Source organism: Rhinatrema bivittatum, chromosome 8 (assembly GCF_901001135.1).
Source record: "Rhinatrema bivittatum chromosome 8, aRhiBiv1.1, whole genome shotgun sequence".
NCBI classification, from domain to species: domain Eukaryota; kingdom Metazoa; phylum Chordata; class Amphibia; order Gymnophiona; family Rhinatrematidae; genus Rhinatrema; species Rhinatrema bivittatum.
The window spans coordinates 239,779,175-239,805,067 of NC_042622.1; the positions used below are offsets into that span (position 1 = coordinate 239,779,175).

The 25,893-nt window shown below is 41.9% G+C and overlaps 1 protein-coding gene and 1 long non-coding RNA gene across 2 annotated transcripts in view; one reads left to right on the top strand and one right to left on the bottom strand.

Annotated features, from left to right (window-relative positions):
* Positions 1 to 874: 874 nt before the first annotated feature.
* On the bottom strand, positions 875 to 21,122 carry NMRK2 (nicotinamide riboside kinase 2). The gene is made up of 8 exons (XM_029614302.1): positions 20,950 to 21,122; positions 8,292 to 8,382; positions 6,902 to 6,950; positions 6,564 to 6,720; positions 3,772 to 3,843; positions 2,116 to 2,222; positions 1,414 to 1,499; positions 875 to 1,332 (listed from the first exon to the last, which is right to left on the bottom strand). Exons 1-7 carry the CDS (start codon positions 20,973 to 20,975, stop codon positions 1,414 to 1,416), a joined length of 588 nt encoding a protein of 195 aa, XP_029470162.1. The 5' UTR covers positions 20,976 to 21,122; the 3' UTR covers positions 875 to 1,332.
* LOC115098025 overlaps positions 20,412 to 25,893 on the top strand; it is a 42,061-nt gene continuing 36,579 nt past the window's right edge. Inside the window, exon 1 of the long non-coding RNA XR_003858392.1 lies at positions 20,412 to 20,765. This is a non-coding gene — a long non-coding RNA (uncharacterized LOC115098025). The remainder of the gene's footprint in view (positions 20,766 to 25,893) is intronic.

The window sequence follows — 25,893 nt, forward strand, 5'->3', positions numbered from 1 at the left end:
GGCCCGATTTGGGTAAGTAGACAAAGTACTACTGTTTTGTTTACATTCAGAAAAACGCTGCACTGGCAATGTGCCATCCCCATTGAATCTAGGACAAAATAGCAGATAGTCAGCATAAATACAATGGATCCCATTCAAAGACTGAAAAAGATGGCCTATCAGATACAAAGACATTAGAAAGACTAGAGGAGAGGGAAGACCCTTGAGGCACACTAGACACAAGAGAGCAGCAGGAAGAACACCTGCTCCCCAACATGACTGCTGCCTTCTACCAGACAAGAAGGAAGCAAACCATGTTAGGACAGAAGAAATCCCAATAAACTGTAGTCAAGATAACAAAATATCTAAGTCACTAAAGTCAAAGGCTGCAGCAATACCCAACTGGACTAAGCACTGAATGACCCAAATCCAGTTCACAGTGCAAGTGGTCCAGCAGAGTCTCTGAAAGCCCAGCCGATAAGTTATCTAAGATTCATCCATTTTTCTAAAGTCTTCGTGAGAGTCCACAAATTTAAAATAGGATGATAAGTCACATCTGATTTGAGTACATCTTTCTTTAATGGGCAAACCACTGCCAGTTTTAAAAAACACTTGGAACCTAACCACCGAACACTGGATTTATTTGTACCAGAATCCCATACTTTTCTAAATAAGTCATCCTCTATACATCAGTTAATCTTAAGGCAGTTTTTCCCTGAAGTACAACTTGTGTAAATTAAATCTGGTTGAGATTTCCTAGTTTAGAACACCATTTGCTGTAAAGCAGCTGAAATTCAGGGCATACCAAGATTTTTCTAAAAATGCCTAAATGTCCTGCTTAAGTGTAAGACTCACACAGGATTTGTCTCTTTGCAAAAGTGATTTACATGAGCAGTTTAGATAGTTCAAGCCTTTTATTTCACTTCCCTTGGAATAGTTTTGTATATTTTTAGACAATGGGAACAGTAGGCAGCACCCTGCTGTAGGATCAATCATTTCTGGCTACAGTCAAAGTTCACCTTTGTTGGGTAAGGAGGGAACATGGCAAAGGCAGCTCCAATTCCAGATGTTAACATGTTACAGTCGAAAAAACTTGTTACAAAAGGCAGTGTGTGTAAGGGATATAAAATTCATACATGAAGTGACAGTATTGTAGTACAATTACTAAATTAAACCAATCCAAGACAGGAGATTTTATAAATTAATCCTCATTTTTCAATTATATACAGAAAGTTCTCTCAAGGACATGTCCGTTATTCCAGTAGTTAAACCTGCCATAGTTAAACACCCATACAACTCTGATACTATTTACATATAATCTGTATATGGACAGCCTGGCCTTTTCCACAGACTCTGGAAAACAAAAAAAAGAGATTTAGTATCTATCTATCTATGGGATGAGTCAACTATACTAGAATAGGAAAGGATATTTACCTAAGAAAAATTTAATAGTTTGTTCTGAATCTCCTCATATACTTGTTTGAAAAGTTCATCCTTGGACTTTAGTCCATCCAGGTAAACTGAAATAAAAATTGTTCATTAAGACATTTTGATTCTTAGCAGGCTGGTTCAATTGATCCTAGGCTGCAGTTGCTTTATGCTTGTCATGAAGATTTCAAACCAGGACATAGGGGTATTAAACTAACAACCGCTATGTGTTAGTGCAGAATGCAGCAAGAATGCTGTCAGATTTCATGTGTAGCATTTTCTAAATCCAATATTCCTGCAGTTTCAAATTTCAGCAATAAACCATTTATGGACTTAGAGAGGCTGTGCTTAAAAATCAGCTTGGTTTATTGTCCCAGCTAAACAATTACCACCATGGCTGAACACCATGTTTCAGCTAACTTAGCTTAAGAGGGGTCCCTGTTATAGGAGAATGTTTGAGCCAGGTCAGGGATGTCAGTGTCTAATACCACATAGGGGTAGGATATGCATGCACTGATGCTGGGAGGCCCTGCTCAGTACTAAGTAGTTCAGGAATCAGTGCCCATAACTCTGGTAAAAAGAAAAAACCCAAAACCATTCACATGGCTGAATGAGCCACCTAGAATTTTTAAAGGGATGTTTGAGCTTAAACCGTGGTCTCCAAACCCAGCCAGTTGCTAATTATATATGATGCAGTTCAGAGCTTACCCACATCAACCCCACTATCCTCCATTTCCTTCCTGTGCTTCAGGTACATCGGCCAGACATGTCCTTCAAAGAGACCAGGTGGATCAGGTATTGGATAGTTGCGTCCACTGTAAAAGTATAAAATTCAGATTCAAAAGCTTCCATTATAGCGATGCTATTAGAACAGTGCTATGCAGGAGGACAATAACAGGTTCCATTTATTTATCCATAGAGTTTTATATACTGTTTGGTTTCACCATCACAACTGTTTATAAAGTTTCGATGTTTAACAGTTTCCAAAAGAATCCTGTGATTAACATATTTATTTTTAACTTTTATATACCTTTTATATGTATAAAATACAAATCACACCGGTTTACAATAAAACAACTTCGCCTGTGAGCGTTACATAGAACAATCAAATTATACTAAAAAGCATACATTACCTTTGTCAGAAATGTAAAACAAATTATATTTAAAAACTTTTCTATACCGTCGTTTAGTAGTATACCATCACAACGGTTTACAGATAGGCACATAAGTCTGATTAGGATTATAAATTAGCTAGTATGTGCCAATAAAGTTTCGGTTACATGATTCAAATATATGCTATTTGGATTGTGGATTGGAAATTCCATTTATATGAATAGGATATCCATATGAGAATACTGTACTCTTAAATTAATCTTTAGGTATGAGAAAAATAATAAAGGAGGGATAACTGCTATTTGTTGACTTAAGCATGCCGGAGTTCTCTCTTGTCCGCTAGAAATTTGTTAACAAGGGATAAAAGATAAGGGGAATATTTAAAACTAGGGGATGCATGAAGGGGTGCACAAAGGGGAATGCCCCTTTGTTGCACCCCTTTGGGGGTGCGACGCACGGCACGCGGCGCTTTTAACGGATCAGTTCCGTGAGAGATGACATCGGGGAGGGGCAGGTCCCTCAGACCTTTTATTCTTTTCAAATTCATCATCTCTTCCCAGTTTAGGTTTTATAAACGTGGTTTGGCTGTTAAATTAAATGGACTCAGTTTATGTTGTATTACGTGTTTGCATTGGTTCCGTATGTTTGCATAGGGCTAGTGGGAGTGAGGTAATATCTGAGAGTCATTGGGTGTTTTGGTAGGCTTTTTAATTTTTTTTGAATGTTTTTAAATCTTGTGTTCTAAGTTTGGGACTTCCTAGGGATATAGCTCTCATCCGAGTTGAGGTAAGTTGTTTGGAATGAGCAGGTGGGCTCTTTAATAGACCTTTGTTTGCTGAGTGTAGGTTTCTGTTTGGAGAGTAATTTTATGGATGTACTTAGCCAGTTTTTTTGTTTTTCGTATATTATTTTGTGTAGTAAGGATAGTATTTTGTATTCAATCCTGAATTTTATTGGGAGCCAGTGCAGTGATAAGTGTTGGAGTAATGATTGTGTTTTTTTTTTTTTTTTTAGTTCCAGTGAGTATTCTGGCAGCCGCATTCTAGAGGATCTGGAGTGGTCGGATGGTGGATAGAGGCACATAAGCACTTGTGACTGTTCATGTTTTGCAAAAATGCCAGTCTCTAACCATAATGGCCATTCTAGCTGTGCCCTTTATTAAGTGTAATGATTTGGTGATTATACTCCCATTACATGGTCATCTGCTTTAGAAAAGAGGAGGTGCAGAATGAAACAAGGCAGTGTGCTTACCCCCTCCTTTTCTTGCATTCATCAGCAGGAATGGTCATGTAGTACCGATGAGTGCACAGGTCAGCCATTGTTCTGGAATAAAAACAAAAAATGGTGGTGTTGTCTTATCTCCAAGAATGTTCCACCCTGGCAGCAGGGATAAAACTTGAAGGCTACTCTCCTCTGCTATAGAAGAGTATCTGTAACAAAGGCAATTGTCCTCCTCCTTCACCTCAGATGGCCAGTTAAACTTTCCTTTTGCTAACATTATAGACCTTATTTCAATGTAAGAATCTTATTACTATATAGTAAAGACCCTTTGTTCACTACAGAAGACCATACTTAGAAATTGGGAGGAAGTGACCCCTTTTCATCTGCAGGACCAAGCATTTAGCCTGGTCCACCTACAGAGGGAGAGCGCCCTGTGGGTAGGACCCTGCTGGGAGGGGAATAAGACTGAGCCCAGCTGGGATCAGGAGGCCCCGGCAGCTCCTGTAAACATCTGGCCTAGCTTGGTGGAACTGTAAGTACACTTCAAAGGAAGGCAGTCTACTACTGTTATTTGCTGTTTATGTGAATAAGTTAAATTGCAAAAGCTCTCATGGTTCAGTTTAATGTATGCATTAAAAAATTTAATAAAAACAGTTTAAAAAAAATTGTAAAAGCTGGAGTCAGCATGTTTGACTCCAGAGTGTGACGTTTTGCTCAGTCATCCTCACATATGGTGTCAGGTCAGGGGTTTTTCCCCCCTAAGCTTGGCACAGAAGAAAAAAAAAAATCTCCAGGGGAGAACAGAAAAGTAAAAGCAAGTTTGTGGTGACTGCCAAAGAAGTTTGGTGGCAAAGCAGTTCTCTCAGAAGTGAGCACAAGACCTAAAGCAGTTGAAAATTGTGTGGCTCAGGAAGCACACACTTGCAAAGCAGAAAAACCAAACGTTTGTGTAACCCTGCCTTGGAAGGGGGCTGAGACAGAAGAAAAAAGTGCTGCTAGGACTGTAGAGCACTGAACATAAAAAGCTGGCTGGCTCAAAGAAGAGCACACAAGAAAAAAATGCTGAAACTGCCTTTAAACAGAGAGTGGTCTGTGGGGCCTGAAAAAGTCAGGTTTAAGATTTTTCAGCAGGTTAAGGAGATCAGCTCCATCTGGAATTAGGGCTTTCGGTGTAGTTGGTGCTGGACATGCAGGAGGTTTTTTTTTCCTTTTATGCAGAGAAAAAAAGAAGAAAATAGTGGCTCAAAGCAGCAGCAGTACAGAAACAGAGTGCAGTCCCTAAAGAGACTGTGGCTGCCAGAGGCCTGGGTAGTACTACAGAAATCCTCATCTGAAGCCAGTGGAGTACTGTAGTACAGGTGAAGGAAGAGAAGCCAGAGGGCTTGGGAAAAGTGAGCAACCATATACTATTGTTTGGTGGGTGTTCCCACCTCTCCAGAGCCAGATGAAGAGAGAACCTGAGGCTGGAGGTCAGCCAGGTTGATGGAGCTAGAAAATCCATTCCCAAGAATCCAGGATAGGCAGAGAAGTAAATGCCTAGAGCAGCCGGATAAAGAGTGCCAACAGTTTGTGGATGAGCTAGATGAGATGCTGGCAGAGAGCCGAGCAAGTTGCAGCAAAGTGCTGAGGAGACCACTGGGAATGCAGAGAAGATACAGCAGAGTGCAGTGCAAAAGACTATTACCAGAGAGCTCATGGAAGAGCTTAAAGGAATGGCCTGAGGAGAGAGAGGCAACATGGAGTGTCCAGAAGGGGGCAGTACTAAATGGCCTGCAAGAGGCAGCACTGAGTGGCCAAAGACAGGCAGCATGACAACCTCAGACAGGCACTACCAAGGGGCCAGATGGAAGGGCTGCAGAGGCCATGGAGATGGGCTACAGAGGATCTAATGTGTGGCGCTGACGAAGAGTCAGAGAGAGGTGTGGTGGAATTGCCAGAGGGTGGTGATTGTGATGCTGAAGAGGAGGCACAACTCACTGCACAGAGGAGTGAAGAGTTCTAACTACAAGTCCCACAGCCAGTCCGAAGAGGGTGGAATTGGAACTCAAACCAGCAATGAACTCAAGACTGGGGGTGCAACTAGGTGATGGTACTAATCCTAATGTGCAGAGGTGAGCCTGACCCTAGAACCCTGATCCCAAGCCTAACTGATGGAGGGCAGATGAAGGGGGATCAGGAATGTGAGGCACTTTCCTGAGTGGGATCCAGAGGGAGTGGAAAACATTTGGACCAATGGGTGCAAGCTGGGGGAGGGGAGGTATGCAATGAAGTGACCTATTTTCCCCCTTTTTGCATGTTGAGGACCAGGCATTTAGCCTGCTCCATCTTACCTCCTATAGAGGGAGAGAGCTCTGCGGGTGGGACCCTGCTGGGAGGGGAATAAGCTTGTGAACCCATCTGGGATCAGGAGGCTCCTGTAAACATCTGACCTAGCTTGGTGGAAGTGCAAGTACACTGCAAAGGTAGGCAGTCTACGACTTATTTGCTGTTTGTGAATAAAAGTTAAATTGCAAGAAGAAAAAGCTGGAGTCAGCATGTTTCCTGTCTTCAGGAGAGTGACGTTTTGCTCAGTCATAGTAATAGTTACGTGTTTACTGCCTCATCCCTCACTAGCCTTTCAAAGGAATTTTTCTCTCATGTTTTCATGATAGAGCTTCACAGTGGAGTTAAACCAGAAAAACTGAAATTCTTCTGGTACCCTTCTCAGAGCTCAGACTATGCTACCAAAAAAGTTGAAAAGAAATGAAACACTGGCCCGAAATGAGTGATAGTACAACAGAAGAGCCTCCCAATGGTATTGGGGAAAAAAAAAAAGAAATTACTTGTTATTGTAGAGGAGGAAGCCTTCAACTATTAATATGTGCATCTCCCCAGAGCTTGAGGAAATGTTCACACCATGAGAACGGGCAAATTTCACTGGATTTTCAAGCCAGGCTTTGACAGTGTTCACCATGGATTCCATGTCAATGGAAGTGATCACTATTTAAAGAGCAAAAGGAAATAAGGAACAAGAAATGGCAAACTGACAGGAAAATGTGTATTAACTTTAATATTAAATTGTTAGCTTCAATGTTAAGATATACATTAAAGAGATACAGAGAGTTAAAAGGAAGTACTTAGGATATACTTTACTGCTTCCTCTAGTAAACACCATTCTTACCATCCCACTGTTTAAAGCCGTCTTCCCCGACTTCTATCTGATCTTGTGGCTGAAATATAGTGAGCAATAAAACATTGCTGCAAATGCAGGGTGATCCGCAGATCCGATCTCAACTTGACCATGATCTATTGCAACACACACTCCATGCAAATGTTCACTTAACTGTCTTGTTATATAAAACTATTGCATGGACCCCCCCCCTCATAAGTCAATCATATAGGGCAGTGTTTCCCCAACCCTGGACACATCTATCCAGTCAGGACTGCCACAGTGAATATGCATGATATAGATTTACATGCAATGGAGACCCAGTGTATGCGAATCTCTTATGCATATTCATTAAGGGTATCCTGAAAACTAAACAGATTAGGTGTGCCCCCAGGAGAGGTTTGGGAAACACTAGTATAGGAACGTTGGATAGATTATGTGCTTGGTTTCATGTCTACCACTGTGGTTCCCGAATCTGTCCTGAGGGACACCCCCCCCCCCTTCAGGTTTTCAGGGTATCCCTGATGAATATGCATGAGAAGTTTGCATGCAATGGATGCAGCATATGCAAATACCTCATGCATATCCTGTAAGCTTGATTGGCTGGGGGTTGCTCAGGACTTCTACTCTAGCATTCACAACAAAAAAAAACCAAAACGCTTTTGACTACCGAACCAGTTTTAAACTCAGCTTCTGTCCTATAGCACGTCATCTGACAGTTAAGGGGCATATACGTATTTTGTATAATAGTGAATAAGAGGATCAAAATAGCAGTACCCTACCTAACCCCTGTGCCTGCTATTCATTTAAGACAGTGGCATTCACTCCAAGCTCTGAAAGGCCACAAACAGGTCAAGTTTACAGGACCTCCCCTAGTGAACACGCATGAGATTTGAAAGCATACTGCATGCAGATTTCTCATACATATTCATTGGGGATATCCAGAAAACCTGACCTGTATGTGGCTACTCAAAGTCAATCCCACTGTTTCAGATGTTAATGCAGAATAAAATACTGAAAAAAAAAATTATGAAAAACTGCTTAGAATGGTATCTAATACTATAATGTAATAGATATCAAAGCAATCTACTAAAAAATGTACGCAATATATTTACATTGATTTGATCAAAGAGTCACAATGCGTACCAGTAGATTTCAATAAGCTATTTCAGCAAAATTATCAAAACTTTTCTAAACAAATCACAGAATAGTTCAGCAAGAGGAACAAGACAAAACTAAGCAATTAACGTGCTTGGATAATCTACACTAAATCCAAAATCACTTCCCATGTTTACATAAGGGTACTATGACCAACTGGTAGACACCTGGCAATACTTAACATTTATCTAAAACTATGCACCCATTCTAGCAATTCAGATAGTTAATGAGAATGTCCGCTTACCTTGTAAAAGTTATCTTGATGGACAACACAACAGGCTGGTAAGGTTTTGACAAGCCTTTTGGTCAAAGTGGTTTTCCCACCATTGGTCACACTACACAAATTTTAAGCAAGATTTGTAGAAAGTCCATTAGTGTAAAAGTAGTACAAATGATTAAAAATAAGATTTGCTTAGTGTTGCAGTCACTCCAGACATACTTTGAGAGAGGGTGGGCAAGAGGTAGGGTAGTACTATAGGGGCAGGTCAACTGATGACCACGATCCCTGCCAGGATCAACAAGCAGGAACTGGCATGACAGACCATGTGGAACAGTTAACTACTAGCAGCAAGCATGCACCTTTTCAGCCACGCCTCCTCCATACGCAGTCAAGGAGTGCCAGACTGCTGGCGTATGAGGCCCCCGCCCATCCCCTCCACCCTAAAAATAGAGTTGCTTACCTGTAACAGGGGGTTCTCTGAACAATACAAATTAGCCAAACAAGTGAGTGATGTCCTCAACAGTGCCAATACCGAAAGCATTTGTTCTCTCCAAGCTCCGAAAGTTCTGGAAAAAACTGAGCACACATGTGTTGCCACATGACTGCCTTTGGCAAACCCAAGTCATGTTTCCACCATCTGCACTTCAACTTCTGGGAAGTGGGTGGGATTGCTAATTAGTACTACTATCCACAGAGAAACCCTGTTATAAGTAAGCAACTCCACTTTTTCTGAGGACAAGCATGTACAAATAGCTTGGGAGACCCCATTTGTGTGGTTAAGGGCTGAGAGAATTTTAAAAATCCCATATGTAGTCATGCAGCCCATGAACCACTTGAGAAGTTGAAGCTCCTATTTTATTAAATTGTGTAGTACCCATTGGCTAGATTGGTTCTAGTATAGAAGTATGAAAGTTAATCCATGTGGCCACTCTACAGATCTCCTTGTATGGATGCTCCATTCATTTGTGCAATTGAAGTTGCTTTTACTCTAATTTGTTGCACATTTGATGGAACGGAAGAGAAATTGCTGCCCTTTAATACCAGAAGTACACAGATTCATGTCAATAACTTGTCTAGTTACCTTTTTGTACAAAACAAATAATTGTGAAGACTTGCTTATTTCTTTTGTTCTGTGTAGATAAAATACAACTCTCCTGAAATCTACTTGCACAGTATTTGTTCCTTTAATATTACATAATTCAAGGGGAAAAAAGTAGGTAGAATCAACTGGTTTATTTGAAACCATAAAACTACTTTTGGTAAAAAGTTTTGCATGCAGTCTTAAGATCTCTGTAGGAAATGTTTGTGTATAAGGTGAATAGATAAAGCTGGAAACTCACTAATTCTGCATGCTGATACCATCTTCCATATCAAAACATTTTAATTCTGACCTTCCGATTGATTCAAACAAAAGGTTCTGTCCAGCTGTTTTATAACCAAGTTAATATTCCATATAAATGTGTTTGTTTCTTTAAGGGGGATCAGAGATGAAATAATCTTTAAGAAATAGTTATCAATCATGAATCTGTTGATGGTATACTATCATGCTTAAATGGATTTTTACCAAATTTGTTTGAAGACTGAAATTGGATAGGTATAAGTGCACTGAAGAAGAGTGGCTAAAATGCTATGCTAATAACTGCCTGCGATAAATCTCCAGCCGAATTCAGCAACATTATGTTAACCTTTATGTGCCTCGCTACTTAATTGTTTTTCGCTGACTATTTTCAGTACTCTCCAGTTGTATTAGTTTGAAATCTTTCCTTTCTTCCAAAGCCCATGTTTATGCTCCCTGTTTAATGTAACTTTATCTTCTATATAGTTAATTGGTTTCCCCTAGTTTCATTGTAAACCGGTACGATAAGACCTCGTCTTGAGCATCGGTATATTAAAAGAATTTAAATAAATGAAAGGATCTTCTTTTGATCTATACCAATTTGAAAATCTATTGTCCTGCCAATACCGATGCCAATGTCTGTATTGCTATACATCGATCCTTTATCACATCTACTGTTTCTTACTTTCTGCCCAAACAAGTTGTCCTCTAAACATGGTGCATCTGCAATTCTTTCAAACATGTTTCCAAAGGCCCAATGCTTTTAATCAAGCTAGTCTCCTTGTAGCAATAGATACTACTGCTGCTGTCTGAGGAAGTATCAGATGTCATGCACTGGATTTCACATGTTTTGCATATTCTTCAGCTTTTATCAGATATACAAATATCTTTTGTTCTTAAAGATGTAAACTTTCTGTATGTTCTTTCAACTTCTGTATTGTATTAAATAAGTAATGTACCATTTGAAGTTGATGGGCTGCTCTTTGTGCTTGAAGCATTGCAGACAGATACTGTTTCTTTGCCACAGCAACCAGTCTTTGCTCTTTTGGTGGCTGAATCAGCATTAAGAAAAGCAATCACTATGGCGTCATGTAGTAACTGCCTCTTCTCATGACTTAGGTATGGTTGCACTCTATTTCTGGCTTCTGGTAGACCTGTTAATGGGGGGTTTTCCATATCTTCAACTAAAGATCCTGCAAAGCTTTATGAATAGAAAGCCTTTATTTAATTGGCAGGCTGAAAATTTTAAGACCACTGCAAAGTCTTCAGATAAAGCTTCTATGTCTTCCAACTTAAATGATATATTTTCTGTAGAAATGCTGAGTAAGGCATGTCTGATGGAGTAGCACTTTGAAGATAGAGATGTTCCACCAGAGCATCAGACAATCTTCAGATTTTATTGATTCCTCAATCAGGGATTCTAGATAGTCACTTCCCACTGATATGCATGATCTTGATTCTTTATTTGGTAATAATGGGTAGACATTCTTTTCTCTGTTCTGAAGAGAAGGGTTGCATCATTTTTACACAAAATTTTCCCATATAGACCGTATTAAAGACTTAGTAGGTGAGACATGCTTGGGAAAGCATTCCCTGGGGTAAATTGGCTCTCTGATATCTATTGGTGGTGATACATCTGTTGACTTTGTCTGCATCTTCTTTCTAGAACATCCTAATGGAAGTTTTGGTAATTTATTGCTTCTCAGCTCTGGTGTGAGATTTGCCAAAGTTCTCTCATATCAATGTCTGTGCCAGTCCTCGCACCAATGTCAGCATTGTTTCTCATGCCAACGACTACTCATTTTTCCTGTGCCAATGTTCCTTTCTTAAATGTCAGCACAGGACGATTCCACTCTTCTTGGTGCAAAATGCACCTGTGCGCCAGTGTTCTTTTCAGCTTGGTATGTTTCTCTCAGTTTATGACCTGTAGTTTCTTCATGTCTCAACTTTCCATTTGAAATTGTTTTCTATGAAGTAAATCTTCCCCTTCATTAGAATTCTCACTGCTTAGCTATTCTGGTACATCTTTCTTTGAAGACTATCCGACTAATATGCCGATTCCATGTTTTAGTTTCATATGCTGGTATTTCAATGCCCTGAGAGGCGTCACATGGGCCACATTAACCCCTAGATTAATCAAAATGCGTTAGTAACGTATTAATAATACCAAAGATAAAAGAGGCATGTTTAGGGATATTACCGCACCACATAACATACAGCTTTGCATTGTAGTATCGTGTGGTGAGGTAAACATATCCCATTCATGATAACTCGTATTTTCGCATCTTGCGCTCAGAGTGACAAACTATCTACAAGGCCCTCATAGTAGTCAAGTATTTATATCTTGCTATTTTGGGTATATCACACAGCTTAACACCAAGAAAAAAGGAATAATTTTCAGCGTTAAAACTGATAGCATGCGTTATGCTTTTGCATAGTGTGATATTGCCCCTCGTTTGCCTAAATCCCACCCCTTACAAAATTTGCATTCACACCAAGTAGTACTGTTTTTATATTAATGTCATAACTCATTTTGATGAATGACCCAGTTTGTTGGGTTGAGAGAAGGAGCCAAATATAACAATGTAAATTCTGACTTGTCATTTTATTTGCAAACACCTTACACTATTTGAATAGAGCCATACCTGATGTGATAGATTTCTCCGATTCTTCTTTTGGCTCAAAAAACGAAAATGAGGGGAATAGAACTGAGGAGATTTACAGTGAGCATATTCTGTAAGTGATGAAAAGCCCCTGAAAAATCAGGTCAATGGTGTGAGAAAATGGAAAAGCAACTTGCACGCCTCAGTGAATGAGAAAACGTAGAGCTAAGCTTGCACCATAGCGGTAGAAGGGAAGAAACGCACATGCTCAGAAAGCTTTCCAGAACTTTCAGGCTAGGAGCGAGCAATTTTTTCTTCTTTTTTTGCATCAACACCATTGATTACGTCACCTGCTATTTGTACATGTTTGTTCACGGAGAACAGCCACTAACATGAGACTACTGGATTCTCTGTGGAGCCCCAAAACAGCCCCACATTATGGGTGACATCACTGACTGGACAAAACACTGTCCTAGCTCCTAAGATTCTAGATAAAAATCTCAGGAGGATGTGTAATACCATGGAATGACCTTTGCAAGCCTGTATTCTTCAGTCAATGTTTTCTGCTCGTCAGTGGATGTAACGAAACTCAATTCTGTTATTTGTGTTGAAAATAAATTTAAAAAGAGAGAAACTAGCACATTTTATTTAAAAAGAGAAAGAAATGCATTCGAAAGGTAAGGCTCCATTCAAACTATGTCAGAGTTGTCTGAAGCACATGAGTGCTGTATTTGCATGCAGTATGCATTAGATGTTTGGGTTCAGATCATGACCCAAATTGTGGCTCATGTGGGAGAATGTCTCCTAGGGCTTTAAAATATAGATATAAGTTCCAGATGGAGCTGGATGAAAATAAATCTGTCAGTTAAAAGGAAAGGTATGGAGTCTAATGAATCTCCAAAGTTGAAAAGAACCAATAAAAATTCGGATTTGCCACAGTTTCAGTGATTTTTCTATTGAGGAAGGTGAATGTATAGACATATCTACTAACATCAATGTCCACTGCATTTTTGCTGTTAATACTGTTTCTTTAAAGCTACATAAATTGAATAAAAATTGTGGACAGGGAAAGTTGCTCAAATGGCACACATGTTCCTTCGCCAAAATTTAATGATTTTGCAAAGGCAAAGGAATGATTCTATTTCAAGGCGCGAATCTCAGAAGAAAGTGTAAGTCTGTCTCCGTGCTGTACTGGTTTGCTATGAAGCCAATTGCAGCATCACCGCACAATATAGGCAACGAGTTGAGTACTTGCCGTGCCAGCAGGAATCATGGTGCAGAGAGAAAAACACCGCATTGCTGTGCTGATAAAGTGTGCACCGCCGAGAACAAAATTACAATATCACCGTGCCATGAAGGTGCATGGTACCGAGAGTCTACGGCAGTTTTTCCACACCATTTCAAAACACGGTGTCAAAGAAGTGTTTCAGTTTCTCCGTGTTATAAGGTAGAAGATCTTTATCCAGTAGGTAACAGCAGCCGCATAGAATTGCCTCACATAGCCAAGAGCTATGTTATTTTCCAAGCTCTTCTCAAGATATTTCAAAGAATGTTGATAATCAAGTTTCACTGTGTAAACAAATGACAGACAAAGAAGATTTATCTGGCCAGCGAATTAGAAAACATGCACAAAAGTCAAGGATAGATGTTTCTGACAGTGAAGAATTCCTTCAAGAACCCAAGAAGGATCTGTTCAGGATTTTAATGATTTGGAAGATTTTTCGGATAGATCTTGCTCTGATTCTAAGAATATGCCTGAAGATTATTTCATCACAAATACCTGTAGTTACTATGTATGACTAAGCACAGTCTTAAAAGACTCTTCACCTACTCCAAACACCCGATGAAGCTGGTAATATTTTTTCAGAGGAAAATTTACCTTTGCTAAACAATTTATTCAAGAATAATGGCATAAGTTCTTAAGATTTCTGTTTAAAGATATTGATCTTTTAAATCCACTTAAGAGTAGGGATATTATGCAGCATCTGCCTGATGAAGATATGGATGCTTCTATATCAGACAGGATACGGACCAGGCATGATAGACTGGTATTCCACATGATTCATCACCGTCTGAAAAAGCCGTTTCTCCTCCAGATATCTTATCCAACTTTTGACGACAAAATGGTGCTCAAAGTACCTTTTCCTACTCAACTTGAAGAGCAGTTGCAAGAACTGCCAGGCACTCTTAAATGTATTCAACCAAACACAAAAGGAAAACCTGTGCCTATCCATAAAATGTTGGAAGATGTGCATGATAAATTATGGGCAATTCCACATTCAGTACCAGACTGCGTATACAAAATAGTGTAGTGCATTTAAAATCTCCATTCATGATTCTGTGGTGGAGTCTGTGTTAAAAAAAGCATAAAAAATCCAAAGCTTATCAAACTGTCCCTCCTGTAAAGGACATGAGACTTCTTGACAATATAGGAAAGAAAGTTTTTCAGTCCTCCATGTTAACAGAAAGGATATCTGCTCACCAGCTTCAAATGGTTCAATATATTTTTAATATCATGCAAGCTATAAAGAACGATTTTCAGCATTTACTTAAAGATAAACATAAGCTTCATCACATTGTTGGAGGAAGCAACTAGTCATTTAACAAGAGCGGCGTATGATATCTGATTCCACAGCCAGGACATCAGCTGCTTCTATAGCAGCTAGATGCATTGCATGGTTAAAATCTTCAAATAAAAGAACACTTGATAAAATTGCTGATGTGCCATGCACAGGTGAAAATTTATTCGGTCAAAAAATGCAAGAGGCTATACTGAAAATGAAAGAATTGTAGTGTTACAGTCTTTACAAAAATCTTTTGATTTTTTCAACTGAAAAGGTTTTTTAATTTCAGAGGAAGAAGTTATTGTTGCACTGGAGGTGGACCCTTGGCCTGGTGCAGGATTGGTACGGCCCTCTGGTCGGACCCAGAGAGCGTCTGCCACCAGGAGGTGGACCACACGAGGAGACAGAGGCTAGCTGGAGCTTTGCCGATAACAGTCCGGGGTTTCTGCAGGTTGAGCCCTTGGGTACCCAGACCGCCTGGACTTAGGTGGGCCTCGGATGGTCTCCTGGAGAGGTAGCGGAGAGGATGGATCAGGCCCGAACTGGAAGCTCTGGAGACCTCAGGGAGGTAACAGTCCAGGAAGGTTCTCCGGGTGAGACAGGCAGCGCCTGCAGGCCTAGTTGGGTGAATGCCACATTAGGCCAGAAGAGTGTGTCCGAGTGAAGTGCAAGGGTCAAAGCCAGAGTATCCATCCAGAAGTGGTCAGCCAAAGCAGGGGTCAATACCAAGGTCAGTCTGAGAATAGTCAAGGCAAACAAGGGTCAGTTCCAGGCAGCAGATGAAGAGAGTAGTCAGGCAGGGGTCAGTGTTATGTTTTGTAGGGTTTGGGGGGACCCTTGGACACTGTGGCAGCTGACCATGCCCATGGGGGGGGGGGGGGGGGGGGGGGGGGAGGGCCACACATCAGGCTCAGCTCTGGACACAAAAAAAACAGATTATATCTTTATTTAGACAGTTTGTGAAGCCAGCAGAGGTAGTGGTAGCAGTGCTGCAGTGAAAAGAAATGAGAGAATGAGTACAATAAGACATTCACAGAGTCCCCAGTATGGAGAAGCCCAGAGATAGGGAGAGCTGACCCTCTAGGAGAGTACCATATCCCTGGGAGCAGAGACTCATGGCAAGTACTCGCACAGCAGTTCCAAGTAGGAGATGGCACAGGGCTGGAACGGAGGCAGGCCCTCGAGGAGCGAGTACCTGGTTCCAGGGAAACAGCTCTGAGGAGTGGATGATAGTTGTACTCACAGATGGTGTCTGTAGCGAATTCTTCCAAGTAGAAGAGGAGATGGACACAGGCAGCGAGTCAGGGAACATGGGGCCCTCAAGGAGCAAGTACTGGGTCCTGATAGCGACCTGAAAGAAGCAGAGAGGCCTCCGAGGAGTGGGTACCTCGTTAACAGCAAAGAGTGAAACAGAAGTTGGAGGCAGAGTAGCTGGGTATGGAGAGCAAATCCTATCCATAGGAAATCCTCTTGCTAACTCAACGGCTAGCAATAAATAGCAGGCTTAAATATCCGGGCAGCGTGATATCACAGGGGGACGCCCCTGAGGCTCGCACCGAGGAAACAACAATGAGGGCCACGCTGCGCATGTGCCCTAAGGTACCTGAGGAGCATGGCAGGAGGCAGTGCCCAAGCCGGTCCAGGGATGCCGGAGAGGTCGGCAGGCAGAGTCGCCGAAAAAGAAAGGTAGACTTGAGTGAAGCCATCGGGCAGAGAAGGTTGCAACAGTCAGTTCCAGTCAGCAGACGAAGAGAGTGGTCAGGCAGGCTGGGGTCAGTAAGAGATCAGTCTGAGAAGGTACTACCTGAGTAGGACACAGGCAGGAACACACAGACGCTGGAACACGGGAGTAGGCAAACTAGTACACCACGGTGTCGACCAGATTGCCAAAGCGAGGTCCTAGGGACAGGGCCCTGCTATTTATAAGGCTTTATGTGTGTCATCATTCTGCGTCTGAATCTGTTTTCCCGTGCTTGCCCTTTAAAATTGAGGACGTCGGCCGCGCGTGCCGAGGGGCGGAGCAGAGGCGGCCGAAGATGCGGAGCCCCAACAGGAGCTGCACTGTGAGGCCTGCAGCGTGGAGGAAGCCAGAGAAGGCCGCAGTGAGGGTCGGGGACGCTGGGAGCTGGCAGCAGCAGCAAGACCAGAGCTAGTGGAGGGCAGTGCTAGGTGAGCAGGCCCGGTCACGGCACCCACGCAACCGGACACACAACAGTTCTGGTTTCTACAACAGGACTAATTCCAGTTTTTAGGCAATGTTCTTACCCACAAACTACATCGCAGCAATCTCAATTCGATTTCCGTGAGAGGAAGAAGAAAGAACATACAGATCTTCCCAGAATTTCGGGAAGGTTTCACAATCTGACAATTTTTTCTCAAATTCTGGTTGGGGGGGGGGGGGGGGGGAGAATAACTTTCAATGAATGAAGAAAAAAAATCACAAGATTCTCAGGTTCTTTTCTAAGATTTCACACTGTTCCATTACAAAAATAACCCCCCACGAACTGCTCTCAGATCAGCATTTCCAGCATCTACAAGTGGAAATAAAAGAACTTCAGAAAAAAGTGATTCAGCAGAACATTTAAGTTTTTAGTCCTGGTTCCGAAGAAAACAGAAGAAATGAGTCCGATCTTTGATTTAAGGCATCTAAACAAATTTATACTCAAGGAGAAATTAAAGATGAATTCCTTAGGAACAATTCTTTTTATAAAAAAAAAAAAAAGACTGGCTAACTTCCATAGATTTAAATTCCTGCACTTTCGTTTCCAGAACAAGACCTATCAGTTCAAAGTACTTCCCTTCAGACTGGACTGTATGCCTCAAGGGTTTTTACAACGTTCTTGGTAGCAGTAGTGGCCTATTTAAGAAAACAAGAGATTACTGTCCTTCCAAATCTAGATGACTGGTTGATAGCACCACTGTTTGATGGACTTGCTATTGTAGATCTATCAAAGGCAATAACTCTTACAATCTCTTGGTTGGGTAATAAAGTGGGAAAAAAATCATTGATTCCTTGTCAAAAGATAGACTTTATAGGAGCAAAACTGGACACCATTTCTCAGAAAGCATTCTTACTGCGATCCAGAATAAATTAATTACAAGCATCAGTAAGCTTTCTGGTTCAGAACCAACAAGTTTCAGCAAAACATTTTATGAAAATGCTAGGACTCATGTCAGCAGCGATTCACACAGCTCCGAATGAGAGACTCCCATCTCAGAATAGCTCAATGGACATTATGTTCACAGTGGAATCAGGCTACACAAAACCTCTCATCTCTTATTTGCAATCAATCAAGCTAAAGAGATTTAATTTGGTTAAAAACAAAAAACCTGAATATAGGGAAACCTTTCAAGCCGATTCCAGCAATGGAAGTTTTAGTGACAGATGCCTCTGAACAGTTGGGGAGCACATATAAAGAATCTCTGCACAAAGTCGATGGACTCAGAAAAGACTGCACATAAATCTGTTGGAATTAATGGCAATTCACAAAGTGATAAAAAAAAGTGTTTCTTCACCTGCTTCAAGGTGAATCTGTGCAGGTCAACAGACAACCAAGTAGCAATGTATTATGTGGACAAACAAGAGGGGAAACAGGTTCCTTACAGATGTGTGTAGAAGCAATCAATTTATGGAACACATTAATCCGGAACAAAATACTATCCGCAGAATATGTTCCAGGCAAAGAATGTAATACAGTCTCAGTCAACACGAATGGGAGATCAACGAGCAAGTCCATTGGGGGCAGACTATAGATCTCTTTGCATCACCTCAAAAACAACCAATTAGAGACATTCTATTCAAGAATTTACACAAGAAAAGAGATAACAAGGGATGCTTCTCTAATGGACTGGAAAAATCTCTATGCTTTTCCACCAATTCCTCTAATCTCTAGAGTAATTCCCAAAATACAGGACAAAGCCAACATAATTCTGATTGCTCCAGCATGGCACCGACAGATATTGTTCTCATCACCGCAAGCTGCAGCAAAAAAGAATATCATAATGTTGCCATTAACTTGCTCAACAGGGAACTTTGTTGCATCGCAATTTAGCCTCTCAATCTCATGACATGGAGAATCAAGTTTTAAATTATCCTGCAGAAATTACAAATATAATACAGGCTACACAAAAATAGAGTATTTGGAAAGCTTATGCTCTAGAGTGGAAATGTTTCTCTTCCTGGTGTCAAAAATTGCGAGTTGATCCAGTCACAGCCGATGTAGTACATGTAAGAGATAGGACATGACATCTTTCTAATGCTGGTTTAAAGACAAACGCCATTAAAAACCACTTAAGTGCTATTTATTTATTTAACATTTTTATATACTGCAATTCATGTAGCAAAGTTACATATCATATGTTTTTCAAAAGAGAAATCTGTAGCACTACATCCAGATATTTCAAAATTTATGAAAAGGTCTATATAAAATTAAAACCTATTAGGAAACCAGTACCACAATGGAATTTATCAATAGTTTTATCAAGAAATGGAAATGTTTTAGGTTTTAATTTATTTTAAAATGCAAATGTGTTAACATTTGCTGTATGATGTAAACTGACGCGATATGTTTTTACATGAATGCCGCTATACAAAAATCATTAAATAAACCCCCATTTGAACCCACTGAACATGGAAGTCTTCGGTCTTAATAACGATCACAGTGAGAAGAATAAGTGACCTACGAGCACTTGTAACGTACCCACCATTCACTGAAACGTTTCCTGACAGAATTAGCCTACAAATTGATCCTCAGTTCTTGCCGAAAGTGGTCTCCGATTTCCATTTGAATCAAGCAATTGATCTTTTAACTTTTATCCACCACCTCACAAGAAGAAAAGGGCAAACTCTACATATTTTAGATTATAAAAGATCTTTAATACATTATCTTCAAAGGACACAATGCATAAGAAAAACAACTCAGCTATTTGTTTCTCTCACTTCAGTGATTATAGAAAAACCAGTTACGAAACAGACTGTCTAAGTAGATAAGATGCATTACATTTTGTTGTTATCAGAAACAAGCTGTTTCCTTAGCTTCGAGTAACTGTGCATATGTTGTGATGGCAGATTTGAATGGAGTCGATCCTTCCCAGGTTTGTAAAGCAGCCACTTGGTCGTCATTCAATACTTCTCTCATTTCTATATATCCCCTCATCGTGATAACAGGAACAATATAGATGCAACAATACTACATGTTGCGACAAATTAAATGTCAACCCTTCATAAAATATTTTATGACCGAGCTTTTCAGTCCCATAATGCGAGGCTGTTTTGGCGCATCCACGGAGAAGTCAGAAGTTACATATTCTCACTGGAGTTCTCCGCGGACAGCAGCACAAGACAGCCACACATTCCCACCCGCCTCCCAATGGTTGATATATTGTTTTAGTATTAGCTTTAAACAGACTGAAGAACACAGGATTGCAAGGGCCGTTCCATGCTACCATGCATGCGCCTGAGATTTTTATCCAGAATCTTAGGAGCTAGGAAAGCGCGTTTGTCTGCCGTTGGTATCGTCACCCGTAATGGGGGGGCTGCTTTGTGCTGCTGTCCACGGAGAACGCCAGTCACAGGTATGCAACTCCGATATACTGCGAACGAGTGCGCGCCAGCCCACGTCATACAGCCGCCGCTGCCAAGCCCGAGATCACCGGCACAGTTTCTGCTCAACCCCGCCCCATAAAAGACGCACGCGCACACACGCCCTTTTGGCCCCACCCCTGAACGCGGTTCGGCTGGCGCACAGATGCGCACTCGGCCGGTAGCAGCTCACATAGGATAGACCGGGTTCGCCACTAAAAAGTTTTAAGAGCGTGGGACCAACAAATAAGATTCCGCCTCTCCACGCACAAAGGCGGCGTTGAAAAGGAGCCTCTTTTGACGTTTCTTACTTCCTTAAGCCGCTATTCCGCGGACCCTTCTCGAGGGGTTTTTAAACGGGTAAAGGTCGCCTGCTTGAATGCAAGGAAATAAAAGAAACAAATTAAAAATAAGGTGAGGTATCGCCTTATATCGTTTAATTGTTATTAAATGGCTAAATAGCTTGATCTGAAAAGCACTACCAGGGGCTCCGGCCGTGCCTCTTCTCGCCCCGATAGCGTCTCCCCGGCGTAATGCTCCAACGAATGAATTAAAAGGGCTACGAATAACATCCCCGCCTTCCCCGAACGAAACTCACCCGCCGATCCCAATGATGTACTTCATTTTCTCCCGGACTCCTCGCAGCACAGACTGGAGCTTTTCGCACAAGGGCTTATTCTTTGGTTATGGGTATTGCAAAGAGTCTTTAAACCATGGATCTTCCCTTTTTTTTTCTTTTCCCCCCTCCCAATTTCATTGACAAAGTGGACTAAAGCAGTGCCGGCGCTTTTAATTTATGTTACCTGAAGGCCCGCCCACCCGCCGGAAGGGCTCGGATTGGCCGCGCTTCTATGCTGTAATCATTACGGAGCTCCTATAGCGGCGCAAACCTTACCCACTGCAGTTTCCACTCTCCTGGACCACGCCCACTGCTTTGCACCTGTTCACTTCCTTCCCTCAGGGCAGCTATAAATATATGTCCAGAGGCTTCGTCTTTCCTAAATTAGTCATAATACAGGTGTAAATGTGACCTCCTTCCATGTCCGCTGGGAAGAACCAACGTCAAAAGAAAAAAATAATTGCATGCATTTCACTTAAAATGGGATATTCAAAATGTTATCCTAATCTTGTGAGATTTCTTGGTCGTACTCAAGTCTACTCCCCAGCATTGTTTTCATTTTCTACAAATACCCGTAACTAAGCATTACTGCAGTATGAGTAACCAAATGAGACTTTTAAAAGTGCTATAGCAAAAAACTACCATTATCTATTTTATAAAATACCTTTTTCGGGGGAAGACAATTTAGATGCGCGTGTATTAAGTTGTTGTGTAGTGGATTTAAGGATGTGTGGAGAGCAATTGTAATTTCTTTCTTTAATTCAGGGTAGGCAACTGCGGTCCTGGAGTGACACGAACTGATTGGGTTTTCAGGACATGCAATGCATGCAAATTTACCTCATGTATATTTATTGAAACCCAGACCTATTTGTGGCACTCCAGGACCGAAGTTATTTACCCCTGTTTACCATGATAATTATAGCAATATCTTTAAAAAAATTATTCATAAACAGCTGCAGGAATAATGCAGATTGATTCTTTCCTTTTCTCCAAAATCACAAAACTATTTTAATCTTTTGAATTTTTAACTAATTTCTTCCTTGTGATTCTTCCTTTTTATCTTTTACAATTCTTAATATAAATCTTTTTTTTTGGTGGAGCTGCAAAGTAGCACACAGTATTTAATAACTATAAAGCTTTATAACATGACAGTTGCCAGCTGCCGTTGTCACAGGAGAAAAACAAACTTGTTTTGGCCTCAGGGCTTTCTGAACCACAGAATCTGCATACTACCATCTATACTTTTGATTACTGGAGTAATGACAATCATGGCTGAAAGAAATGCAACCAATTTTTTTATCCCTCAAATTAGAAGGCAAAGCTACATGTTAGCGACAAGGCACAATGTGATTCATGGAAAAATACTGTGACATCCACTCCTGTCGCTGCCTTGGAACTTGGAAGTTTAATCTTTAGGTTAGAACAATTTGTTATACCTCTGGGGACAGTTTCAATGAAACATGTAGAGCTTTCATGTGTCTATAACATGTGATCTGGTTGTATTTTGAGCTTACAGAACTCAAACCAAAACTTTCTTCCCTGTTCCCAGTTCTTTTCCATCAGAAGTGCATCAGATGTTTTGATGACAAAGTAGGGGCATCAGCTGCAGAATATCATAGTACTGCTTGTAACCATTCAAAGTCTGTAACTGGATCCTAATCACACACGACCTTGTTATGAAGAGATGTTGGTATGAGCCAGCAGCTGATAGAGTTTTTACCTCAGTCAGCCACTGAGAAAACACAAATACTTTTACTTGTTTCCAAAAGATTTCCCATTACTTCCAGTACTTGTTGTAACCTATGCTTAGTCTAACAAGAAAAATCTCAACTATATTTCATGAAGGAAATTTTACAATTCGATCTTTCATAATGTTTCTAGGTAGTAAATAAGAATCACAAGATTTGCTATATAGAAACATAAGTGACGGCAGAAGAAGACCAAATGGCCCATCCAGTCTGCCCAGCAAGCTTTCACACCTATTTGTTTTCATACTTATCTGTTACTCTTGGCCCTTATAAGTAACTTTTTGGTTCCAATTCCCTTCCACCCCCACCATCGATGCAGACAGCAGTGCTGGAGCTGCATCTAAGTGAAGTATCTAGCTAATTGGTTTGCGGTAGTAACCGCCGTAATAAGCAAGCTACTCCCATGCTTGTTTACCCTGCCTGTGCAATTCAGTCCTTGTTGGTTGTCTGAATATAAATCATCTTTTCTTCATTCCCCCTGCTGTTGAAGCAGTGAGCTGCGCTGGATATGTATTCCAAGTGAAGTATCAGGCTTAATTGATTCGGGGTAGTAACCGCCGTAACAAGCAAGCTACACCCATGCCTATTTGTTTACCCAGACTATGTAATTCATTCCTTGGTGGTTGTTGTCTGAATATAAATCATCTTTTTTTCATTCTCCCTGCCATTGAAGCAGAGAGCTATGCTGGATATACATTGAAAGTGAAGTATCAGGCTTATTTGGTTTGGGGTAGTAACTGCCGTAACGAGCAAGCTACTCCCCTGCTTTTTTGTGGATGCAAATTATTTTTTCCACATTTCCTCTTGCCATTGAAGCATAGAGCAATGTTGGAGTCGCATTAACCATGTGTATGTTTATTGAATAAGGATATTAATCTCCAGGTAGTAGCTGTCATTCCCGCAAGCAAGCCACCCCCATGCCTCTTCTCTTCATTCACATCCTCTAGACTTTATGGATCCACAGTGTTTATCCCACGCCCCTTTGAAATCTTTCACAGTTTTGGTCTTCACCACTTCCTCCGGAAGGGCGTTCCAGGCATCTACCACCCTCTCCGTGAAGAAATACTTCCTGACATTGGTTCTGAGTCTTCCTCCCTGGAGTTTTAAATCGTGACCCCTGGTTCTGCTGATTTTTTTGCAACGGAAAGGGTTGTTGTTGTCTTTGGATCATTAAAACCTTTCAAGTATCTGAAAGTTTGAATCATATCACCCCTGCTCCTCCTTTCCTCCAGGGTGTACATATTTAGATTCTTCAATCTCTCCTCATAAGTCATTCGATGAAGACCCTCCACCTTTTTGGTTGCCCTACTCTGGACCGCCTCCATCCTGTCTATGTGACTTCGGAGATACGGTCTCCAGAACTGAACACAGTACTCCAGGTGAGGCCTCACCAAGGACCTGTATAAGGGGATAATCACTTCCCTTTTCTTACTTGATATTCCTCTCTCTATGCAGCCCAGCATTCTTCTGGCTTTAGCTATCGCCTTGTCACATTGTTTCGCAGACTTCAGATCCTTAGAGACTATTGCCCCAAGGTCTCTCTCCTGCTCCATACATATCAGACCTTCTCCCCCCATTGAATACAGTTCTTTCGGATTTCCACACCCCATATGCATGACTCTGCACTTCTTGGCATTGAATCTCAGCTGCCATATCTTTGACCATTCTTCCAGCTTCCTTAAATCCCATCTCATTCTCTCTACTCCTTTCGGCGTGTCCACTCTGTTGCAGATCTTAGTGTCATCCGCAAAAAGACAAACCTTACCTTCTATCCCGATATATCATTAAAATCAGAGGCTGGGCCAGGCTGGCCTGGTGGTTCAGTAGAGTGTTGCACACTGCCATGCGGAGCAAGGCTTAATTTTAGTCAGGTTCTTTTGCTCCCCTGGCTGGCTGGGCATGGGGATGCCATAATTGCTTGGGGAGGGAATCATCATGCAACGGGGACACCTAGTGATTGGATATAGGTCTTATGATTACTGGGCTAAGTTGAGAGTGCATATAAAGTAGAGGAATAATCCCTTGGTTGGTGCAAACTAAAGGCTTATGGCACCAAATCCCAGCCCCAGGGTTGCGCCCCTGCCCACGGCTGCTCCGCGGACAGGGCCTTACCTTCTCTTCTGCGTCCTGGTCTGTCACCGAGTTGCGCTGCCTCCTCTCTTCGTGGCCTGCTGCTGTGCTGCAGGCCCTTCTGTGCGGCTGGAGCCGCGCCTCCGTCCATCTTCGGGGGAATCCCCCCCCCCCCCCCGCCGGGAATCTCTTCTCTTCACAGCCTGTGTCACCACCGGAGCTCCTCCGCTTCGGGGGAATCTCCTCGCTGGGATTCCCCTTCACTGCAGCCTGAGTGCTGCCGCCGACTCCTCTTCATGGCAGGGAGCCGCCAACGCCGTCTCCTCTTCCTCGGGGCCGGTCCAGCCCCAGCGCTGCTCCTGTTCAGCGGCAGGAGCCGCCTCCTGCCTTCTCTTTCATCTCCGATGCTGCTGCAGGCCTTGGCTCCACCCCCTGTTCTCCAGGGCTCCCTCTAGGGGCTGGCCATGCGGCTCTTCTCTCTATTTAAAGGGACAAAGCAGGAAGTTCATCTTCAACCCTCCCAGAAGACTCCTTCAGGGCTCTTCCTGCTCCTGTTCTATAAAAAGGGCACTGCTCCATTCCTTCAGTGTCTTCGGATGGAGTAACATCCTCCACAGAGTACATCTTCTGAGTTCCATCATCTCCAGCTTCCATCCTCGGAGTTCCACTGTTCCAACGTGGCTATCTTTAAGCTCCTGTCCAGAAGACTTCGTCTTCAAGTCATCTCTCTTCATGATGTCTTCGTCCAACGTCCATGTCTTCCCTGTCGTCAACCTTCCTCGTGGTATGTTCCAGTCTCAGGCTTTCCTTCCACAAGCCTTGGGATCCCTCGTCTATTCTTAGATGTCCCTGATGCTCCGATGTCTTGATGTCCTGACGTCCAGAGGTCCACCTGTTCTGAGTTCCAGATGTCCTGGTGTTTCGACGTCCTCCATCCAGATGTTCATCCATCTTCTTCTATCAAAGACTTCCAGATCCTACCCTAAGCAGAGGCCCATTCTTCAGATGTCCTACCCTAAGCAGAGGCCCATTCTTCAGATGTCCAGGTTTCCTGATGTCAAGATGGCTTCTCTGAGGTACTGCCCTCTGCGTACCTCTCTCTTCA

Excerpts from the sequence above, each read along its gene's own strand:
- NMRK2 (XM_029614302.1), bottom strand. The coding sequence starts at position 20,975 with ATGAAGTACATCATTGGGATCGGCGG. Across the intron at positions 6,951-8,291 it reads ATCAAGATAACTTTTACAAG|CCACAAGATCAGATAGAAGT; the intron begins GTAAGCGGACAT and ends ACTATATTTCAG. Across the intron at positions 3,844-6,563 it reads TTCCTCCTCTACAATAACAA|AACAATGGCTGACCTGTGCA; the intron begins GTAATTTCTTTT and ends TTTTTATTCCAG.